Source organism: Nannobrachium achirus (genome assembly GCF_963921795.1).
Source record: "Nannobrachium achirus genome assembly, chromosome: 2".
NCBI lineage: Eukaryota > Metazoa > Chordata > Actinopteri > Myctophiformes > Myctophidae > Nannobrachium > Nannobrachium achirus.
This window is the reverse complement of record NC_137811.1, coordinates 42,440,712-42,461,754: the sequence shown is the minus strand read 5'-3', so window position 1 is coordinate 42,461,754 and position 21,043 is coordinate 42,440,712. Positions and strand designations below refer to the sequence as shown.

The 21,043-nt window shown below is 41.2% G+C and overlaps 1 protein-coding gene across 1 annotated transcript in view; it reads left to right on the top strand.

The window, feature by feature from the left end:
* LOC308298485 (uncharacterized protein) overlaps nt 1–21,043 on the top strand; it is a 42,597-nt gene that overhangs the window by 3,609 nt on the left and 17,945 nt on the right. Inside the window, exons 2-3 of the mRNA XM_080742093.1 lie at nt 2,846–2,910; nt 5,300–5,440. Coding sequence (XP_080598219.1) covers nt 2,846–2,910; nt 5,300–5,440 — 206 coding nt within the window. The remainder of the gene's footprint in view (nt 1–2,845; nt 2,911–5,299; nt 5,441–21,043) is intronic.

The window sequence follows — 21,043 nt, the reverse complement described above, 5'->3', positions numbered from 1 at the left end:
TTCTAGCTACAACCGCATACAATAGCCCCGCTAGCGGTGACTTTGGATTTGTCTGTGGTTACAATGAGATCTATGAGGGTTTGGGAATGCTCCGTCACCCTAGTGGGCACAGTAACAAGCTGAGTGAGGCCATATTGATTACATAACCCATTAAAGGACTTGAACAGGGGTGCTTCTTTACGCAAAGCATCAACATTCCAGTCGCCCAAAGCGTAGTACTCAATACCGTCCACCTTTGCTAAGCTCTCTTCAAACAGCTCAAAGAAATCATTCTGGTCAGGGGGTCTATAGACAGCGCATATTAGTATATTTTTAGCATGTTCAAAAATGATCTCGACCCATACAGTTTCAAGAGAGCTGTGGTGTAGGTCTGGGCGAATGATTACATTTAAATCATTGTGAATATACATGCAAACACCACCTCCTTTCCTGTTCCTATCATTCCTAATGACAGTGTAATAGGCTATTTCAATGCTAGCATCTGAGAATGAGTCATCGAGTTTAGTTTCTGAGAAGGTTAAAATTTGGACCTTACCATCAAAAAACATAGCTTTGATTTGTTCCAGTTTGGGCTTCAAACTGTTGACGTTGAGATGGATCATTTTCAGTCCTCTTTTCACAAAAGTACCTTTCATGTCTGAGGTGTTCAAATAGCCATTATCAGGGCTGGGGGAGAGGGTTTCCCCTGTGTGTGAGTCCACGTCCGTTTGAAGTGGGGGTAGGGGGGCGCTGGGTTGTAGGGGGGCGCTGGGGGGGAGGGGGAGGTCATGTCCCGTTGATGTCTGCGAACCTAGACAATAGGATATCCAGCTTGTTTCATCGGCGCGAGGTGTGGGGGTGGCGGCGCAGATTGTATCAAAGCCGAGAAATTCCAACAGCCACGATTGGTTTCGATCCCTGGGGGGTGACGGGGCCAGCGGGGGGTCATCCTGCACGATGGTAATCTCTGCAGCCACGATGTCGGGTGGTGGAGCCGGCGCGGGGGTGGACACATCGTCGTCCGAGGCGCTCCGTGGGTCGGGTGGTCCCTCGAAGATCCGTGGTTCCTCCAAGTTGGCCATGTTGGTAATCTCACTGGTCGACAATGGTGATGATGAGTCGACCGTGGAAAGACCATCCGCGGCTGCGAGAACGGCGGCAAGTCTGCGAGGCATCTGTCGAGTTGTAATCGGTCCTGGGTTGGTCTGTATATCTCAACAGAGAAGCAGCAAAAAGTAAATACAGGACCTTCTATCCATATTACTGCCAACTGGGGGTTTGTTCTTTGTAGAGATCAGCGTACCAAAGACAGTCATTCTCCCGTAGCCAAGGTGTTTGGATTCCGATCCACCGTGAAGATAAAAATCATTGTGTGATTCCTCTCTGTCCTGCACATAATCCATCGTATCCAAGTTATGTGGGATCCACGGTGAACTCAAGCATGAGTCGGTAAACCATACAAGAAACGTTAGAAAAGATAAAAATATCCATCCCGTTGTCCCTGGTGAGTAGCTTACTGGCGCTCGGCGATTCCGGCGGCGGCGACTTGTGGAGCGTGAAAAAAAAAACACGTCCGACCTGCATGGCTGCTGAACTGAACTGAAGCAGATAGTGATATGATCTATCAGGACGTCATACAATCATGAAAAGTGCCATGAACAAAATAATAATAATAAAACTTTATTTATATAGCACCTTTCATACAGCGACTGCAGCTCAAAGTGCTTAAAAATCAAACCTCGGTTCGAAGTGAAGCGGTGAACTTTTATTCTATGTGTTCTAGAGTTATGAACTCTGTGATCTATACATTCTTTATATTCTGAATGGATTAATGATTTTATTTGGAGGGCCGAATTGTCATGTGAAGCTTGACCAATCCTCAAAGTATCCAATCATCAGAACGGGACGGACACTACACACATACGTACGGACGGACGGACGGACGGACGGACGGACGGGACAGGACAGATAAAACCTGTTCATTCTGAACTGAAATGGCCATATATGGACATGGGACACACATTTTGCTTTTTGAAAAAACCTATTCATTCTGGAAATACAGGACAGAAAAAAACTGTTAATTCTGGACTGGAGTGACCATATACTGTATGGACATGAGGTTACATACATTGTGTTTTTGAAAAAACCTGTTCATTCTGGACTGAGATGACCATATATCGACATTAAACACATTTTGTTTTTAAGAAAACCTGTTCATTCTGGACTGAAATGACCATATATGTGGGTGGGACACACAAAGCCACTCATTGGAAGCGGTTTTCACCGCTTCAAAAACAACATCACAATTGCTTCACAAAAAAGTTGAAAAGCAGTAACAGTATAATAAAGCAAAGCATGGCAATAAGGGTAATAATAATTTATAGTTCCCTGAGACCACCCGAAGTGTTGATAGTCCACCACATATTGACCCGGATGAGAAATGGGCTGGAAACAATGACGCCGTTTTCAAAGCAAGATTCTAGCGCATCGCAAGATTTCTGGTTTTATTACGCTTCTTGCATAACTTCTGTAGCGCAAAGAAGGCTTTGCTCTGCACTACACAATTTTAGTAACCGGAAATCTCACAATATATATTAATTGTAAAAGTTGAATTAATTATTCAAATTGTAATTAATTAATTAATATTTAAAAATGTGGCTAAACCCCAGTGTAGTAGAAACCTAGATCCGCCTCTAGTTAATTGGCCACAGTGTGTCTACTGAATATTGTTTGCACCTCTAAGACAAACCTGTTCTCTGTGTGTGTGTGTGTGTGTGTGTGTGTGTGTGTGTGTGTGTGTGTGTGTGTGTGTGTGTGTGTGTGCGTGTGCGTGTGCGTGCGCGTGTGTTATATTGTGTTTCCTCAGGGTCTGACTCTGGACAAACTGCTGCTATGAGCTATTTATACAAGTGCTACAAAAAGGATTGGCCTGTGAGTATATGCCAAGCCATATTGTTTACCCATTGAGATAAAAAAAAACGTGTGGGTGTGTGTGTATATGTATATATATTAGTGCTGTCCAACGATTAAATATTTTAATCGCGATTAATCGCATGATTTATCTAGTTAATCGTGCGATTAATCGCACATAAGTCATACGTTTTTATCAGTTCACAATGCACCTTAGAGGGATATTTCTCAAGTCTTGTATACCCCTATTAACATGGGATTGGAAAAATATGCTGGTTTTATGCAAAATTATGTTAATCCTTTATTGGAAATCAATTAAAAACCCAAATAAATCATAATGGTACTGCATTAAACAGGCGGCAGCAGATGTGTGGATCTGCTTAATTTGCTTAATCTAAATGTACTTAGTAATATGAGTTCTGTAGTAGTTTGTTGAGTAGTTTTGTCACAATGAAAAAAAAGAAAAGAAAAACATTTTAGAGGTATTAATAAAATAATAAAAATTCAATAAATTGTCACTTTAAAAATGTGCAGATCATTAAGCTGATCATATGGGGACCTCCCCCTCCCCAAAAATAATTGCTGTAATAACAATAATGTTGAAAACCACTGTACTAAACCGCGGGTTAGGCCAAATGGCTAAAATAAATAAATATGCGATTAATTGCGATTAAAATAGTTAATCGCGATTAACATAGCGGTGAGTTAACTGCGATTAAATGAGTTAATTTGGACAGCCCTAATATATATATATATATATATACTGTATATACATACATACATACATACATACATACATACATACATAAATATGTATGTCACAGTTTGTTTGTTTTTTCTTTTCTTTTTTTTGAGATTCAGTAAGATTGAGACCAGGAGCGCTCGTTTTTAGGCACAAGGTGGAGCAAGCGGTGCCTCTTTCGGGGAACTATCCATAATTAGTCCTACAGGGTTATGATATAGTGATATAGTGATCTAGTACTTTATTGTCAGTTCACACTGACATTTGTCTTGTGACACAGCAGCCATGTATGCAAAACAAATATACAAACATTTGACACAGGTAACAAAAGCAGTGTCCACCGCTAAGCCTACCTATGGCCAAACTCCTGATTAAAGTGATCCCTGAATAGTAGGCCATGTAGGCTTTAATATGTTATAATAACCCTCTTTAACCAAAATATACCTTTTAATACACTCAGAATGTCTTCCTTTGAGAGAAATAAGTTATAATGTTCAACCCCTGGGGGGAGCCATTGCACTGTCTGCCGCTGAGTTATGACGTATGCAAATGCATTTTGGCTGGCCGGCCCATAGGGTTAATATGGAACGTCAGAACAATGTTCTCTTTACAATATTTAAAACATTGTCTTGAAGCTCAGATTAACTGTAGTTAGTAGTTAGGTGCTTTTCTGTTCTGTTCATATCAAGTAGGGTGTTTTGACGTGCTTGTAAAGTGCTTAATTCAACATCTAAAAGTGTTTACACCGCCATTTTAAATGGGCCCGTCCACCCAAAATGCATTTGCATACGTCATAACTCAATGGCTCCCCCCAGGGGTTGAACATTATAACTTATTTCTCTCAAAGGAAGACATTCTGAGTGTATTAAAAGGTATATTTTGGTTAAAGAGGGTTATTATAACATATTAAAGCCTACATGGCCTACTATTCAGGGATCACTTTAAGCCTTAATATCGACTGATGGACAAAGGACCTTTTTAGTCTGACCTTATTGTGTGCAGGAACACTATCTCCTTCCTGAGGGCAGCAACCCATATTTTCTATGCAACACATGAATATAATATATTAGAGGTAATATTTCTTGCCAACCTTAGAATGCTGTTATCATACGTAGTCGTATATAGTCTCTGAAGTGGTTGTCCAACTATCTTTGAACAAATGTTCAGTTGTTGCAGCAGTTGTGACTTTAGGGCTGCAGACAAGCATCCATACAAGGTGGTACTACAGTACTGAAGAACACTCATGACAGACGTGAAAAACACAAGAAGAATCTGTCTACTAGCGCCAAATGATCTTAAACGGCGAAGGAAGTAGATTCTTTGCTTTGTTTTCTTACACACAGATTCAGATGCTGGTATAGGACAGGTATCAGTGGCAAGTGTGTCTGTCTCTGCCAATCCGATACCTGGTCATTCATCTTATTTCATTCACAGTAATATTTTAATGTTTCAGTTAATGTTGCACAACTGTTTTATAGTAAGTCTTACGGTACTATCTATTATCAGTTTACTAACTTGGAGCTTAACTTTTATTATTAATGGACGTTTTCTTTATTCCTAGATCAGTGGTTCTCAGACATTTAAATGTCAAGGACCCCCATAACTCATGAGTGTGTCCCATTTGTACTCTGAAAATGGTGTCTGTAAATCTCTAAACATGTGTTTCAGTTTCAGATGGCAAAGTCAGTGGCTCTGAACGCTATGGCTGTAGCCACCTCCCTGGATCAGTATACAGGTGGAGACATCCACATGATCCACATTGAGAATAGCCAGAATCCGCCAGAGGTGTCGCTAAGATTTCAACTGAAGGTACGTATGGAAAGAATCACACCTAGTGTGAAGTGTGCAGTGCTATTTATGAATGCTGCGAAGCTTGGCCAATATGACCCAGGGAACACAAACTTTGGACCAATGGACAAAGCCAAATGTTGGAGCTTAGCTCCTTTCAGGAGCAACGCTCCTGTTACGACCCATGGCTCGTAAGGGCTGAACATGACGCACTCAGATACCAGTTTGCAAAATATATAGATTGAATTTATTTACAGTGATTGCAAATGAGTGAGTACAATTACAAAAATATTCTTCTCTTAACAATGATAAAATACAGTAGCAAAAATAGACGTCTAGAATTCTATGACTACTACTAGTTCATTAGGTTAAGGCGAATATTGTAATAAGTTAGATAATGTGTCTAGGAGTATAGGGAAGCGGCCGAGCCGTTCCCTGGGCGTTGGCTGTAGCCCAAACAAATCACAACAAAGGAACTTACTTACAGAATCACAAAAGAACAATTAACCAAAGCAAAACAGGGGGAACGAAAACAGGTTCTTAACAGAACTAAAGAGAACGTTGGCGTTCCTATGGCCAATAACACAAAATAACTAGAAATACTGTTCCTTCGAAACAGTGTGGGCTCGCTTCCAACCCAACAAATAGGATACTTTAAGGTACTGTAAGGTACAGTTCCTTACAGTATTGTACTGTACCTTACTATACTGTACTGCACCTTACTGTACTGTACTGTACTGTACTGTACCTTACTGTACTTTACTGTACTCTACTGTACTGTACCTTACTGTACTTTACTGTACTCTACTGTAACTTACTGTACTGTACTTTACTGTACTCTACTGTACTGTACCTTACTGTACTTTACTGTACTCTACTGTACCTTACTGTACTGTACCTTACTGTACTGTACTTTACTGTACTGTACTGTACCTTACTGTACTGTACTGTACCTTACTGTACTATTAATGTACTCTACTCTACTGTACCGTACTGTACCTTACTGTACTGTACTCTACTGTACCTTACTATACTGTACTTTACTGTACTCTACTGTACTTTACTGTACTCTACTGTACCTTACTGTACTTTAACTGTACCTTACTGTACTTTATTGTACTTTACTGTACTCTACTGTACTTTACTGTACTCTACTGTACCTTACTGTATTGTTTTGTACTTTACTGTACCTTACTGTACTTTACTGTACTCTACTGTAACTTACTGTACTTTACTGTACTCTACTGTACTGTACCTTACTGTACTTTACTGTACTCTACTGTACCTTACTGTACTGTACCTTACTGTACTGTACTTTACTGTACTCTACTGTACCTTACTCTACTGCACCTTACTGTACTATACTATACTGTACTCTACTGTACCGTACTGTACCTTACTGTACTGTACTCTACTGTACCTTACTATACTGTACTTTACTGTACTCTACTGTACTTAACTGTACTCCACTGTACCTTACTGTACTTTATTGTACTTTACTGTACTTTATTGTACTTTACTGTACCTTACTGTACTTTACTGTACTCTACTGAACCTTACTGTACTTTTACTGTACTCTACTGAACCTTACTGTACATATTCTATGTGTTCTAGAGGTGTATATTGAGTGCATATACTGTAGGTTAACAATCCCAGATCACATCTGTCCTCCACTATGTCTATAACCAAGGCGTTCTTCTATGTGGCCACTCCAGACTGAGGAGTGGAGCATGACTTTTATTGTGTTTGTGGATCTGATTTGAAAATGCATTGGTTGTGATATCTCCCTGAAAACCAACAACAACCACTAATACGGCTGATTGTCCCTGCGGGTTCTAGGATATATACTGTAAATCCCATTGCCCGGGATCCTAAAACCTTATTCTTTTTAAGTAAAATTTCTAAAACACTACAAAACATGTCTCAAAGACAAATACAAGCAAACGTCTCCACAGTAACACAGTAACAGTTGTTTGTGTGTGTGTGTGTGTGTGTGTGTGTGTGTGTGTGTGTGTGTGTGTGTGTGTGTGTGTGCTGTGTGTGTGCTGTGTGTGTGTGTGTGTGCGTGCGTGCGTGCGTACGTGCGTGCGTGCGTGTGCACATTGTAGATCAACTTCATAGCAGTGGTCCATCTATGTTTTTTATTAATAATAAAATCTGCAAAGTAACAAGTAACTGAGGCTGTCAAATGCTGTATTTATAGTAGAGTATATGTAACAAAAATGGAAAGTAGAGTAAAAGTACCTCAAAATTGTACTGTAGGTACAAGTACTTGTATATACTTGAGTAAATGTACTTGGTTACTAGGGTTGGAGGCGGTAACCGCCGTACCGCCGTACCGCGGTATACCGAGGTCTACCGCGGTGTCATTGTGCTTAACGCGGTAAAAAGACAAAAAAAAGGTCTATTTTTTATTGGAAAACAAGCGAGTTTTAAAACGGGGGAGAAGCGAGGACCGCATGCGCTCCATGCCGCTCTGCTCTTGGGCCGTGTACCACACGTTGGAAGCCACACTCAGACACAGTCACAGACCTGCCCACAGTGGAGTGCACAGGGCAGGAGAGTACGGAGCACAACTCTATGACGGAGCAGCATACACTTTCTTTCTCTGTAATCCACTCGACACAAGGATGTTAATACATACCTTGTGTTGTGGCATATCTTTTTTTATTCATACGGATTACTGGCGGAGCGCGGGCCGCGTGGACTAAAAGCGAAAATGAAACTATTTTACTTTTACCACCGCGTCGCACGTTGTGCCCCGTCAGGCTGCGCGTCTGCGATTTTATAACCTTTTCTGTCAAGTCTTGTAACTAAAACCTGTATATAGCAGCACTCAATCACTGCGATTTGAGAGTTGAGACGTGACGTGAGTTTACAGAATCACTGTGTACACGATCTGACTACCCTTCCTCTTCTGGTTTGTTCACACAGTTGTTTGTGTCTGAAAAGCCCACGTAGCTAGCCTACGTTACTATGGTAACCCGACAGTGCAGATCTAAAAGCTCAGAACGCGTCGCGGATGCGATGTGTTGTGAGCTTGTAGATCTGCTCCTTTGAAAGCCAGACCCGCTTTGCTGTACGGAGAAGTATTACTCAGGCAGTCAGGCTGTGTCGCCTCTCCACTGTTGAGAGGCGACTTTTGGGAAGATGATTGCAATATTTTGGCTTATCGCCGAACCTTAATTAATAGATACGGGGGTGCGGTAATTACCGCAGTACCGGCGGTAAATGGGAAGACGGTAATCGCGGTAACAAAATGTCCATACCGCCCCAGGCCTATTGGTTACTTTGCAGCACCACAGAACAGCCAATGACAGACAGGCCTTTAATCACAGCTGTCTCAATCAGTAGAGTGGAGAGGGACATGTATAGATATTTGTAGTTTTAACTCAGAATATATACATCACAAAGCTTAGATATTTGGATCAAATCAGAGGGCAGACCTGTGTGAACGCAATGATATAGATAGCATATCTGAAGTGTGAACACTGCAGCCACAGCGCCTTAACATAAACAGGGGTCTATTATCCTTCTCTCCACTCTGTCCCCACTCACTAAACCCATTGGAAATGCATTGGGTGCTTAAAGTTAAACATTTTTATTTTTTATATTTATACTACAAAACATTTCAAAACCAAGAATACAAGCACACATGTCCTCAGTAAGCTGAACACATAAAAATTTGAATGGTGTTGAAAGGTGTAAGCGTTTAAGAGATGAATCGCGCCAAAGTTTTGAGGAGATACTGACTAGTATAGAAATAAATAATGAAGATAACATACGTGAGGCGAGCCCACAACTAACAAAAGAAACATAGTGCCGAGTCAGTGGGGAAACAAGTGGCGAGCACAGGTTCAAGTTGGCATGGTTTGCTTCAGGGCTTTATAGACAGCAGGGCGGGCCCTCCACAGCTGTCGACAATCAGACATCAAGCCACCAGCCAGTCAGATGTAGTCACCCACGTCACTCTCTCACAGTCATCACCAGTGGCCAGGTTTACTGCAGGTTACCACGGCCACTGCATCAGTACAAACAAATGCAGGGTGAGACACTAATAATACAACACATGATAATAACAATAATAATCACGGCCAACGGTCGTGACAGCTCCTGTGACCGATAGGCCATTGCAATCGATGCATGCAGTGAAATATTCAAAACCTTATTTTGTTTTAATTTAGATTGTATGGTATACAGCTCACGAAAATCAATAACCCATATCTCAAAATATTAGAATATTCACTCAAAAGAAAGATTTATAATACAGAATTGTCAGACCTCTGAAAGGTTATGTTAATTTATGCACTCAGTACTTAATACTTTTGAACAAATGTCTTCATCAATGGGTTGTGGCATGAAGGTGATCAGCCTGTGGTGCAGCTGAGGTGTTATGGAAGCCCAGGTTTGCTTTGATAGAGCTGGGTTAAGGCCTGGGTTAAGCTCATCTATGTGGTGGAGTCTGGTGTCTGTCATCTTCCTCTTAACAACACAACCAGTGTTTCCCCTAGCTAGAAGCTCAAGGTCAATGAGCACTTGCCGGGTCGGGCAACCTGAAAACTTATTTCACCTGCCCGAAAGTTTTATTTACCTGCAGGGCAGGTGGACAAGCCTTAGTGTCAATGCCTGACTACAATTATTTGAAATCTTTAGTTACTAGTTACTTTGTAGATTTTGATTAGTAATTACAAAACATATATCAACCACTTCAACCCTATACACATTTTGGTCATTTATAGCTGATCTACAAGCCCACAATGTGTTGTGATGCGACACATTGTGGGCTTGTAGATCTGCCATCTAACTGGCCACGGATTGGTTTCCTAACTATGATGTGAAATCTAAATACAGCAAAGGTTTTCTACAGTTTTAGACTGAGTACCACATATATAAAATATACATATATACATATCCCACGATTTTGTAACCCATTTTTCATCCAGTGCCAATAATTGACCACCAAGCAGTGTTGGGAAAGTTCACTTTAAAAGCGAACTAGTCAGCTAGTTCAAGTTCAAGTTCAGAACTTCTAAAATGAACTAGTTCATTTCATAGTTCATAATTGTATATTTTGAACTAAAGTTCATGGTTCCCCAAAATGAACTAACATTGGTTCTTTTTCGTTCTTTTTTTAACCATATTTCTTTTATACTTTTGGCTATTTAAAAACAAACAAAAAAATGCAGAAAAAAATGTATATATATATATGTTACAGGACGTTTGGGTAACTCAGTACGTTCATGGTAAGAGCGCTTGTTTTGTCGCGCTGACGTCACTCGTTTGCGACTCTCTTTCTTTATTTACTAGCCTAGCTCGGCAGTGTTTAGCCATTAGCTTACTATGCCTTACTCTAACCCTAACCCTAACCTTAACCTCAGTAAAACTATGCCTAACCCTAACCTCCGTGGGGTGAGGCGCTATCATTCCTGCCGACGCTACGTTGTTGTGGCTCAAAGCGACCGCTTGTTCCGCCCCGTGCCGCACGGCGAGTGCTCCGTTTCTCGAACGTACTGTTTCTCTATCAAACCGTGACATATATATGGTTCGAGTGGCAAGACACCAGATTGAAGAAAAATATATTTTTTAGCCTATTAACAAAAATAACCAAAATCTGAATTAAGATTTTTTTTTTACATAGTTTTCCCACAATTGCTTGTGCAATATATTTTTCTATTGCTATATCAAGTCAATACTGTGTGAGGAATCAACTGGAGTCAAATATTTGTTTTGAATATTCTGATATTTCACACAAATTAGACAATAACATGGTTTACACTCAACATCAACAATACAGTTACATTTGTTTTAACTGTACCACAATATAGCACCACTGGCTTTAACAACTACGTCTACTAGAACAATATTGTAACAAAGAATAAACATTCTAATCTAATATACAGTCTGCTCTGGTCTAGCTAGTTCTCACAAGTACATTTGCAAAGACGTGTGGGTCTGTTGTCTAATTTGTGTCAAATATCAGAATATTCAAAACAAATATTTGACTCCAGTTGATTCCTCACACAGTATTGACTTGATATAGCAATAGAAAAATATATTGCACAATTGTGGGAAAATTAAGACAAAAAACAATCTTAATTCCGATTTTAGTTATTTTTGTTAATAGGCTAAAAATATATATTTTTCTTCAATCTGGTGTCTTGACACTCGAACCAAAATTGTTCTATAGACCATAATCTACAAATTGGAAGTGAAAAATAAAGTTTAACACAAATTTAAAATGAGTGTCCAGGCACCCCACTATATTGTGAAGGTCTGAAGGCAGAAGTTTCTAAACCTGGCGCACAGCATGTTTCCAGGTTGGTTAAAATAGCTAATCTACAGATCAGCTATTTTCGCCGTGCAACACACATACGACAAAGTATAGTCAGGCTTGCGAGAGAGACGTAACGAGGAGGAGATTCACAGTGCAGCTGCAGCGTGCACGAAAACAATTACGTTCAGTTCACGCTCGCCCAAAATATGAACGTGTTCATGAACGCGTTCGGGTACAACACTGACCACCAAGTACCACCATTATGACTATTAAAATACAGATAATGTTTCCTAATATGAATGTCATTTTCATTGTTACATTATGGTAGCACTACAATACTTCTCACATTCACAGACAGACGCACACACGAAGAGATAATATTAACAACTCCTACTTCAAACTAACAGAAAGAGATAACATCCTCCTTTAAACTCAACCTGCCTGCAATTCTAAACTGCCATACTGTAAGATGTTTAGCATATAGCCTATTGTTTGTCTGGACCCCAATGTAAACAAGCCATATTGCTTTCTTGGGTTTAAATCCTCTTAAAAACTCTTCAAGTGCCAAAACCGAAATTTTTCGGTTAATTTTTCCATTCCAATACTAATTTTTTAATCTATTTGGTCCTGGCTCCTCCACCACTTCCCAACGAGCCATTCTACTTGTCCCGTGATTTATTCCATTGAAAATGGTTTAGAAAAAAGTTTAGAGCCCCCCCAAAAAAACGCTGTTTTTGCAAGACGTATTAAGGATTACAAGAACCGACATTTTTCGGTTCCTTTAGTAATGAATTAAATAATCGGAGGCATCAATGACGCCCCGGTCTAATTTAGCATCCTTACACGGCCCGCAATGGGAAGAAAAGGCCGCGCCACGCCGCCCACTCCAATAGAAAAACACATCTTTACAGCGGATTTTCTCCGGATTCTGTTCCGCGGCCAGCAGACAAGTTATTTTGGCGGCTGAATAACTTTAGATCGCTCTTCTAAAAAATTATATAGTCGATTGCTAACTGATAGCTAACTTCCTCCGGCTCGCTAGCATAGCACTCATTCCAGTGTAAAGCCAAGCCAGTTCAGGCTGGCGACCCGGATGTGATAGTGAATGTGAATGGGAGAATGGCTGGCACTCTAGCGGCGCCAGGCAGCCATTGAGTTAATAGTAAACCTTGTATCAGAACTGTAGCCTACAGGTCTCTGTTTTTGCTATGCGAACTGTTAATAAAGTATTGAATCAATCATCAATCGATTCAAAGAACACAGGCATGCATGCACGCACATGCACGTGCACGCCCACACACGTGCGCGCGCACGCACACACACACACGCACAAGCTACGGCTTTATTAAAGAGGTGGTGCCATAGTTTTGTACTTTTTCTGTTTTTCATGTGTCTAGGAGGTTGAACGTACTCCATTAGACCCCCTGGTGTGTGTGTTTTTTTTTTTTTTTTTTTTTTTTGAGAAATGATGTATTCTCTTAGTATTTGTTTGTTTTCTCTTGGAGGCTGCCACCTTGTGGTCAAAAGTGTCAGTTAAAAAATACAGATACTAAGTATGTCACAGTATCAACTCCTCCCCAATTACCATTCACCCAACACTGTGGGGTGTGGCTATATCAGCTGGGTCACCACCCACCATGACATCCATGCATACTTAATAAACTGGGGGTGTGGCCACATAAAAACCCAATTTTAACTCTTTCTGTATACTTTTTTTGGAAAAGATCTTCCTCCTAGTATAATCATAATCCTGATAATCCTGTTTTAGAGGGGGGGGGGGGGGGGAATCATGGCACCATCTCTTTAAAGCCACAAATGGCCGAAAGTTTAATCAAAGGCAAGCTACAGGAACAAAGTACTTGTACTTCGTTACTTCCCATCTCTGATAATATAACTGTATAAAATGGATAAGTTAGTCATATCTGTCAAATATTGTTTTAGTTCGAAACACATCTAAGAAATTCCATAAATAAAAGATAATAATTATGAAGTAATGAAAATAGACGATCTACAAGCTCAGATTGTAGATCTGCTGTTTTCACTAGTTTGGGTCCCGGACAAACTTCTTATCAATTTGTGTAGAAGATAAATTGACATCTGATATCATGGTAATTGGACAATATTTAGGTGGTTGTCAGAAAGAAACGATGCACGCACCGCGGCGCACGCATAGTTGTAAGTCACCCAGATAAATCTCTCTTCTTTTGATTGAGCAGTTTGCATATAAAAACCACAGGGACAGAGTAGCTTACCATTACTTAACATGTCACGTTAATGTTAATGCGTTTTACGGATGGTAAATAGGATGATACAGTATACAGGCTCCAACTGGATTCGATCCTATTTTCCCGGTTAGTGTGGTTTACTATGATTGGTGGAGCATTCATTTTATTGTGAGGCAGCCTCGACAAACACGCAATGTCCTTGGCACAGTTGTTAGTGCTCCTTTAAGGTCCTGTGTTCAATTTTGGCCTTTCTGTGTGGAGTTTGCATGTTCTACGATAATATGGATTTGGGAGCGTAATTACAATGCATTTCTCATTAAAAATAATATATATATTTTAACCTGGTTCGGGATCATGTTCCCTCGACCCTATGTTCCCTCACTGAGGTTAGGGTTTGGATTGGGGTTAGGTTTAAGGTTAGGGTTAGGCATAGTGGTTAACATTGAGGGAACATAGGGCTGAGGGAACTTGAGCATGGACCCGGTCTTAGAGGGTGACCTGTGTGAGATACAGAATCTAAGACCAACACCAGCAATACAATGCAATGCTGGTTTTGCTCCACACTTTTATGTAAGTCCAGAGTCAACACAGCCACCTGATATTCTGACATGTTATCTTGTTTATTATAGTGATGTATTATCTGCTTTTTTATAAGTCGCTTTGGATTAAAAGTGTTTGCTAAATGCCTAAACTGTAAAATGTAAGCACTTGGCACCTTCCCACAGAGCCAAAACTAATAATAACTGGTGTACTGACCATGGTATTACTGGGCTTAACTAACCAGCCAACTGGCCTGATCTGAACCCCACAGAGAATCTGTGTTTATTGTAACTAGAGTCAGCCTGAGCTAGCGCAAGGCAGTGTCATGTAGCACAGAACGGACCTCATGGGGGCGCTAGAAGAGGGTCATGTGAGAAATGGTGGGTGGAGGTACATGCAGGCAAGCAGTGTTCGAGTTATACTCTGAGAACTATGGGGGCCACATCTCGCGCGCGCTGCGAAAATTGGCGGTTTTTCGCGGTTTTGATCGCGTTTTTATCGCATTTTATTCAGGTTTCCGCGGGTTTTCTTTTGCTTAACAATCGGAAACGGCACACTACACTTTCCCTTTGCCCCTCTCCACATGCACCAGCCAGCAAGATAGTCTATATAGTTATAGTAGATGGAATTCTTGGTACCAACACCAGTATCATATAATCATTCAGTTCCAAAAGCTTTTCAGTTATCTACTTAATTTTACACCACTGTTCTACTACAGCAAGCATGATGGTATTGCTTCCCAAACGTTTTAGCCCGTGAACCAAGAGAACCCAAACAAGTAGAAGTTAAAATAGCCGATCTACAAGCTCACAAGGAGTCGCTTCGCGCTGCGTTGTGAACTTCTAGATCTGCTATTTTCAGGACCCATACAATGTGTCCACAACGCTAGCCAAAACAGTGATAGCTAGCAGCATAGCATCCATTATTACTCCAACTCTAATATACTCACTCACCAATTGTTGACTGAGTGACAATGAGACGAGCTGGCTGCACGAGCAGGACGATGTTTAATGCCTTTATAGCCTACATGGTCTTGTCTTGGTGTTCTGTTTATATTCCTTTATTATGCCTGTGTTGTTAATTTCACCACGAGTCCATCAGGGCGCAAGATACGCACTAACGACAAAGTGGACGACCGTTAAAGGCTCGTCCTATGAAAGCCATTTCCTCTCTGCACAGAAGCGCATTTCAAAACAAGAGTCTTTATTTTATTTTTTTCATCTATACAATCGATCATTCAACATGTTTATTTTGCAATTGTCCTGGAAAATAGTAGCCAAATAGCACCTACATGCCACTGAGAGGTTACGTTTGTGTTGATGAGAGCTAGTTTGCAGCGCAGGGGAGGAAAAAAAAAACACCCCGGCCGGCAAAAAAGGTGAGGGGGATTAGATTACTTTTTTATGAAAGTGGGGGTGTCCCGTCGTACTCACAATGAATGGTGGTGACGCGAGTGTGTTATAACCCAGACGGTAAAGGAAGACTCACACCCCACATTAAATGCGCCTGATTTATAATAATAAAATTAATAGTAGGATTAAACGGTGTGATGTCATTGTTCAGTCTTACTGTCTAACATGTTTATTTAGTATATCTAGTTAACATAAATAATATACATTCTTCCAATGGAACATGAAATAAAAAAACGAGAAAAAAAACACACTTAGAAAAAAAGAGACCCCACAGGGGTTGTTGACTATGGGGTCCCAGACTTTAACTATGGGAGCTAAGCCCCCACTGGCCCCCACATAACTCGAACCCTGCAGGCAAGGATAATAAACAAACATGCATTTTGTGTGATTTTAGGGCGAAATCTGTAGGAGAAGTGTGTTAAGTCTGGGCAACGGTAGCGGAGATATGAGAAGGGCAAAAAGTGTGACGTGTGACAGACAGCTGGTTTGATAGTAACTGCAACTTGACAGTGGCAACCAAGATACAATCCCCAATAGCCTATTGTGCACGAGAGGGATTAGGGCGCTAATGATTTTCTGTCTCTCACCGCACACACACACACACACACACACACACACACACGTAGATAGAGAGAGCGCACTGCTGACGGAGAGTCGCTGTAAATATTTTTCTTTTCAGAGCGAAAGAATACATGTTAAATAGAAGTTTCAACAGTATACATTTCCACATCATGGACACGATGATGGCTTCCGTGGGTCTTCAAAATAAGGTACAATCAATGGAAAAACCCCGGCGCAAGCCATCTAAATAATTAATTATATAATTAATTAATTAATTAATAATAAGTAAGCCTTGCCGAGCCATGAGGCCCATAGGGCAGGAGAATATCTCCTGTTTCTATTGCGTTAGGCAGCTTGATGAACAAGTACTCCCCCTGGACATGACGCTAGTATGTTGCAGGGACGCAGACAGGCAGGCAGGGACCCCCCAATTCAACCCTTGATACTGAGTGCCAGGCAGGGAGGCACTGGGTCCCACCACAAGACCACTAATTAATTATTTACCTGGCACGAAATGTGTTAATATGTGCTGTCCCTCCCAAATAAACAAATACATGAAAGCCAGAGACTGAACTGAATCACTTTGACCACAGATGGATGATTACCCAGCAGCCACAGTCAAAGGCCTCTGCCAGCCTGGCTATGTTTTCAACTCCAGTCATGGCGACATTGCCACCAACTATCCATCCTACGTGCAGAGTTTGGCGGAGATGGTGGAAGCAGAGGAAACCATAAAAAACTCTAACCAACAGGTATAGCTCATGCTTTGTTTGACATACAGCCATGAAACCAGTATACACATATGGGTCTCCTCATGCCGAACAACTTTGCCTTAGTCATGTGATGGTTTGATTTTTTTAAACCGATTCGATATTTAATTAAAAATCTAACCGAATCGGTAATACCGGGTTTGACCACTTGGGAACACAGATAAAGAGGTGGACAGATTTATGGTCACGAGTTAGCCATACATTGTAACTCTTGTATACATCTATATGGATCTTCTCAATGAAATGTCTCCTGTTTGTACTGTAACTGCTTGCTTGTGTGGAATGGAGGAAATTCCTATGCTTTGGGTCAAAACGCTACTTTTGGTTAAATGGCCGTAGCTCCAGAACCGCTGGTCCTAGAGCAGGAGTCCTCAAATACAAATCTTGAAGGTCCAGGAATATTTTTTTGAAACCGGTCTGGGTCCGAAAAAAGGTGAAGGCGAAATAAGGCGGATACATTTATACAGTATGTACTGTATGTATGTTTATTATAATCATTAGTATTGTTTATTTTAATTATTATTATTAAGGAACTTTGGAAATCTCAGTTGGAACTGTTACCCCTGCTACCCGATGCCGGATAAGTGGTTGAAGATGGATGGATGGATGGATGGATAATTATTTATGCCTGTAGAGTAGGCTATTATTTACCACTTTTGTGTAGCAATAAAACACTGGCATATAGTTTAATTATTGGAAAATAAAGAGCCTAAATACAATATAAGGCTTGTTCAGAATGGAAAATAAAGTGGAACTTAGCGTGAGGGGGAGAGGATTAGGCTACTTGACATTCAGTTGACACACATACTGCACAAGCCAGACTGTGCTGATTGCCTGTCAAATGACCGGTCAAAATCAGGGTCAACGAGTCATAGTTATTAACCTAACACAGCCTAGGATAGCTGGCAATAATATGCCACGACATCACATTGTTAAAGACGCATGATCACGCATCGCGACCATTTCTCGTCTAATGCAAGCAGTTGGAGCCTTACATCGTGGATATTATGTGTTGCTGTTTTCCTCTCCAATTGAACAGCCAAAGGTAGAAGATCTCTAAGTTATTAATCCAGTGGGAGCAATGGTTTTAGCAACTTTGTTCAGGCAGCGAGCGGCATGAGTGAGTGTAGCTCTGGTCCATAGCGTTAGTTAGGGAGAACTCCACTAACGCTATGGACCAGAGCTTGAGTATGTGGAGAGTGGGGAGGGGGGAGCAGCATGGAGAGCAGACTGCGTCGGAGGGAAGAAAAACCATTGATCTACAAGCCCACTGCGCTTTGCATCCGCGACGCTTTCAACTGCGCGGTGATTTCTCAGAAATGTGCGCGGTCCGGTCGGAGGTGCGCCGCGGTCCGGACATGGGCCGCGGTCCGCCTATTGAGGACCCCTGTCCTAGAGGGACGTGCCACACCTCTACGGATCCGGGAGGGCAAGGCGCAGGCGGCCGTGGTGGTCACCGTGGTGGACCATCAGAGCTAGGCTACATTATGTATCTCAGATAGCATACATGATAGGCTAGCTTGCAACCTCAATGTTTATTTTGGACAATAAAGGTTATTTCACCATGTTTATCCCGACGTTAATCGTTACTGTTGTAAAGACGCGATGAAGATCTGTGTGGCATCTAAAATGTCCAATGTCCAGCACATCTGTAAATAATTGTTAGCATGTGTATCCAGTTGTGATTGAAACAGTATAATCATGTAAACCGTATCTAATCGATAAAACCGGGAACCGTCACATCACTAACTCTGACCTTTAGAACTTTTGACCTCTGACCTTTAGATCTCCCACCATTTTGAATTATATGGGAAAAAAAGGTAAAATCTATCTCCTCCTGGGATGTTTGCATCACGTGCACAAAACTTTTTTTACATGAACTTTGGACCTAGTGTTGTCACGATACTGGATTTTCAACTTCGATGCGATATTTTGATATTTCGATACTCGATGCCATTTTCGATACCACGCAACCACGGAGAATTTAGTGCAAAAACAGTAATATTTTTCTTTCACAATAACAGTGAGTGCATGGCATGCATTGCAATTGTAAAGTAAATATTGAGGTAGTGTGCATATTCAAAAGCCTCAGATTGTCACACTGTAAAGGCCAGGGCTCCAGACTAACTTTTTTCACCAACGTCCCAGGACCGTCCCAAACTTCAAATTTAACCGTCCCCAAATTAATGTAATCCGTCCCCAAAAATGATATTAAAAAAATATATAAATTCTTAAATATTATTTAACTATTATTATCATCATTATTATTGTTACCCATATGCTGGTTAAATTGGCTTGGCAATCCTTTCTGTTTTTATACTGTCATCAGTATCAACAAGCAACCCCCCTGGTTGCTTGTTTCTCTCTCAAAAACAAAACCTGGCAACATTGGGTGATCAGACTCAGAGCTTAGCACAGGACGCTAACAAGCTGGCTGCAGTGGACACACATGCTGCTCATGATTAAATGAATTATGTAGTGCAATATTGTGGATATGTGTGGCTGGCTACCAACAGGGAGGAAACATCGGAAAAGCACTGTTGATAGCACGCAAAATTGACGCTTCATGCGGGAAATAAAATAGACGCTTCACGGACATTTTTTAGCGCTTCTTCAGCAGCCTTTGATTTTAGCACTTTTGCGGGAATAGCATGGTGCCCTGTCCTTCAGCACGTAAAGCGTGTGTATTAATCTGGCCATTCTTTGGCATGATGTGAGTTTGTATGCCTAGATTAGCTCACGCAGCCACCACTACTAGCTGCAGTTTGTTGTGTGTGTGTGTGTGTGTGTTAGGGGTGTGAAAGAATATTCTTTATTCGAATATTCGTTCGAATGTTAACAATAAAAGAATATTCTTAAGTAAAAAATGTAGCTTCGAATTAATTTATATTTAATTAAAACAAATCTACCGCACTTTTCGCGAGATTCTGGGCGCATGGAACGTTAAAAGGTGGCTGGTCTCGCAAGGCAGAAGTCTCCATTCGCTGCTGCAAAAGTGGGCTGATCTACAAGACCACAATGCGTTGCTTATCCAATACGTTGTGGGCTTGTACATTAAGGGTGCCTATTTAGCAACACCGTCATACGGCGAAGAATAAACCTCCAGCTGCTTAACTTTCCCTTCACACTGTCACTGGCCGTCCGCGTCGCAGACAGTGCACACTGCACACACATTTGCACAGTTCACACTCAGTGCTTTTAAACTTGCTTACGTTGATTCAGAATGATTAACGAGTCAAAGCTGAAACGGGCGACTCATTTGGTAGTGACGGGAAGGCAGACAAGGCTTCTCCACCGAAAACACAAAGCATGGATTTCTTCTCTCACCGAGTCAGCCTCCCCGCACGCAGCCACGGTAACGGTAAAACTCCCTCCGTCACACTCTTGTAGACTACCTAATTTGGTTCAAACTAAACCATAATCCATTGGTGTGATTATAATTGCTCGTTTCATGTCGTGGCTGTTCCAACTCCATCACACTGCTGTGACGCTTCACAACGACGATGTGATGCTGGCAGCTGCTCTTGCGTTTACTAACGCCAGGCAGGCACGTGCACACAGACATCAAACGGGGCTTGAGCCCCTGCCCTTTTAAGAGAGTATTGTCCACCAAAATGCCCTTTTAGAAATGTCAGCCCCTGCCTCTCTTAACATTCTTTGCACGTCCCTGACCAACGCGCACCTGCACGACAGCCAGTAAAGCGATAGAAGCGACTGTCTACTCTACAGTTTACAGTTTAGGCATTTAGCAGATGCTTTTAATCCAAAGCGATTTACAATAAGCAGATAATAATAAACAATAATAAACAAGATAATATGTCATTACACCAACAGCAATATAA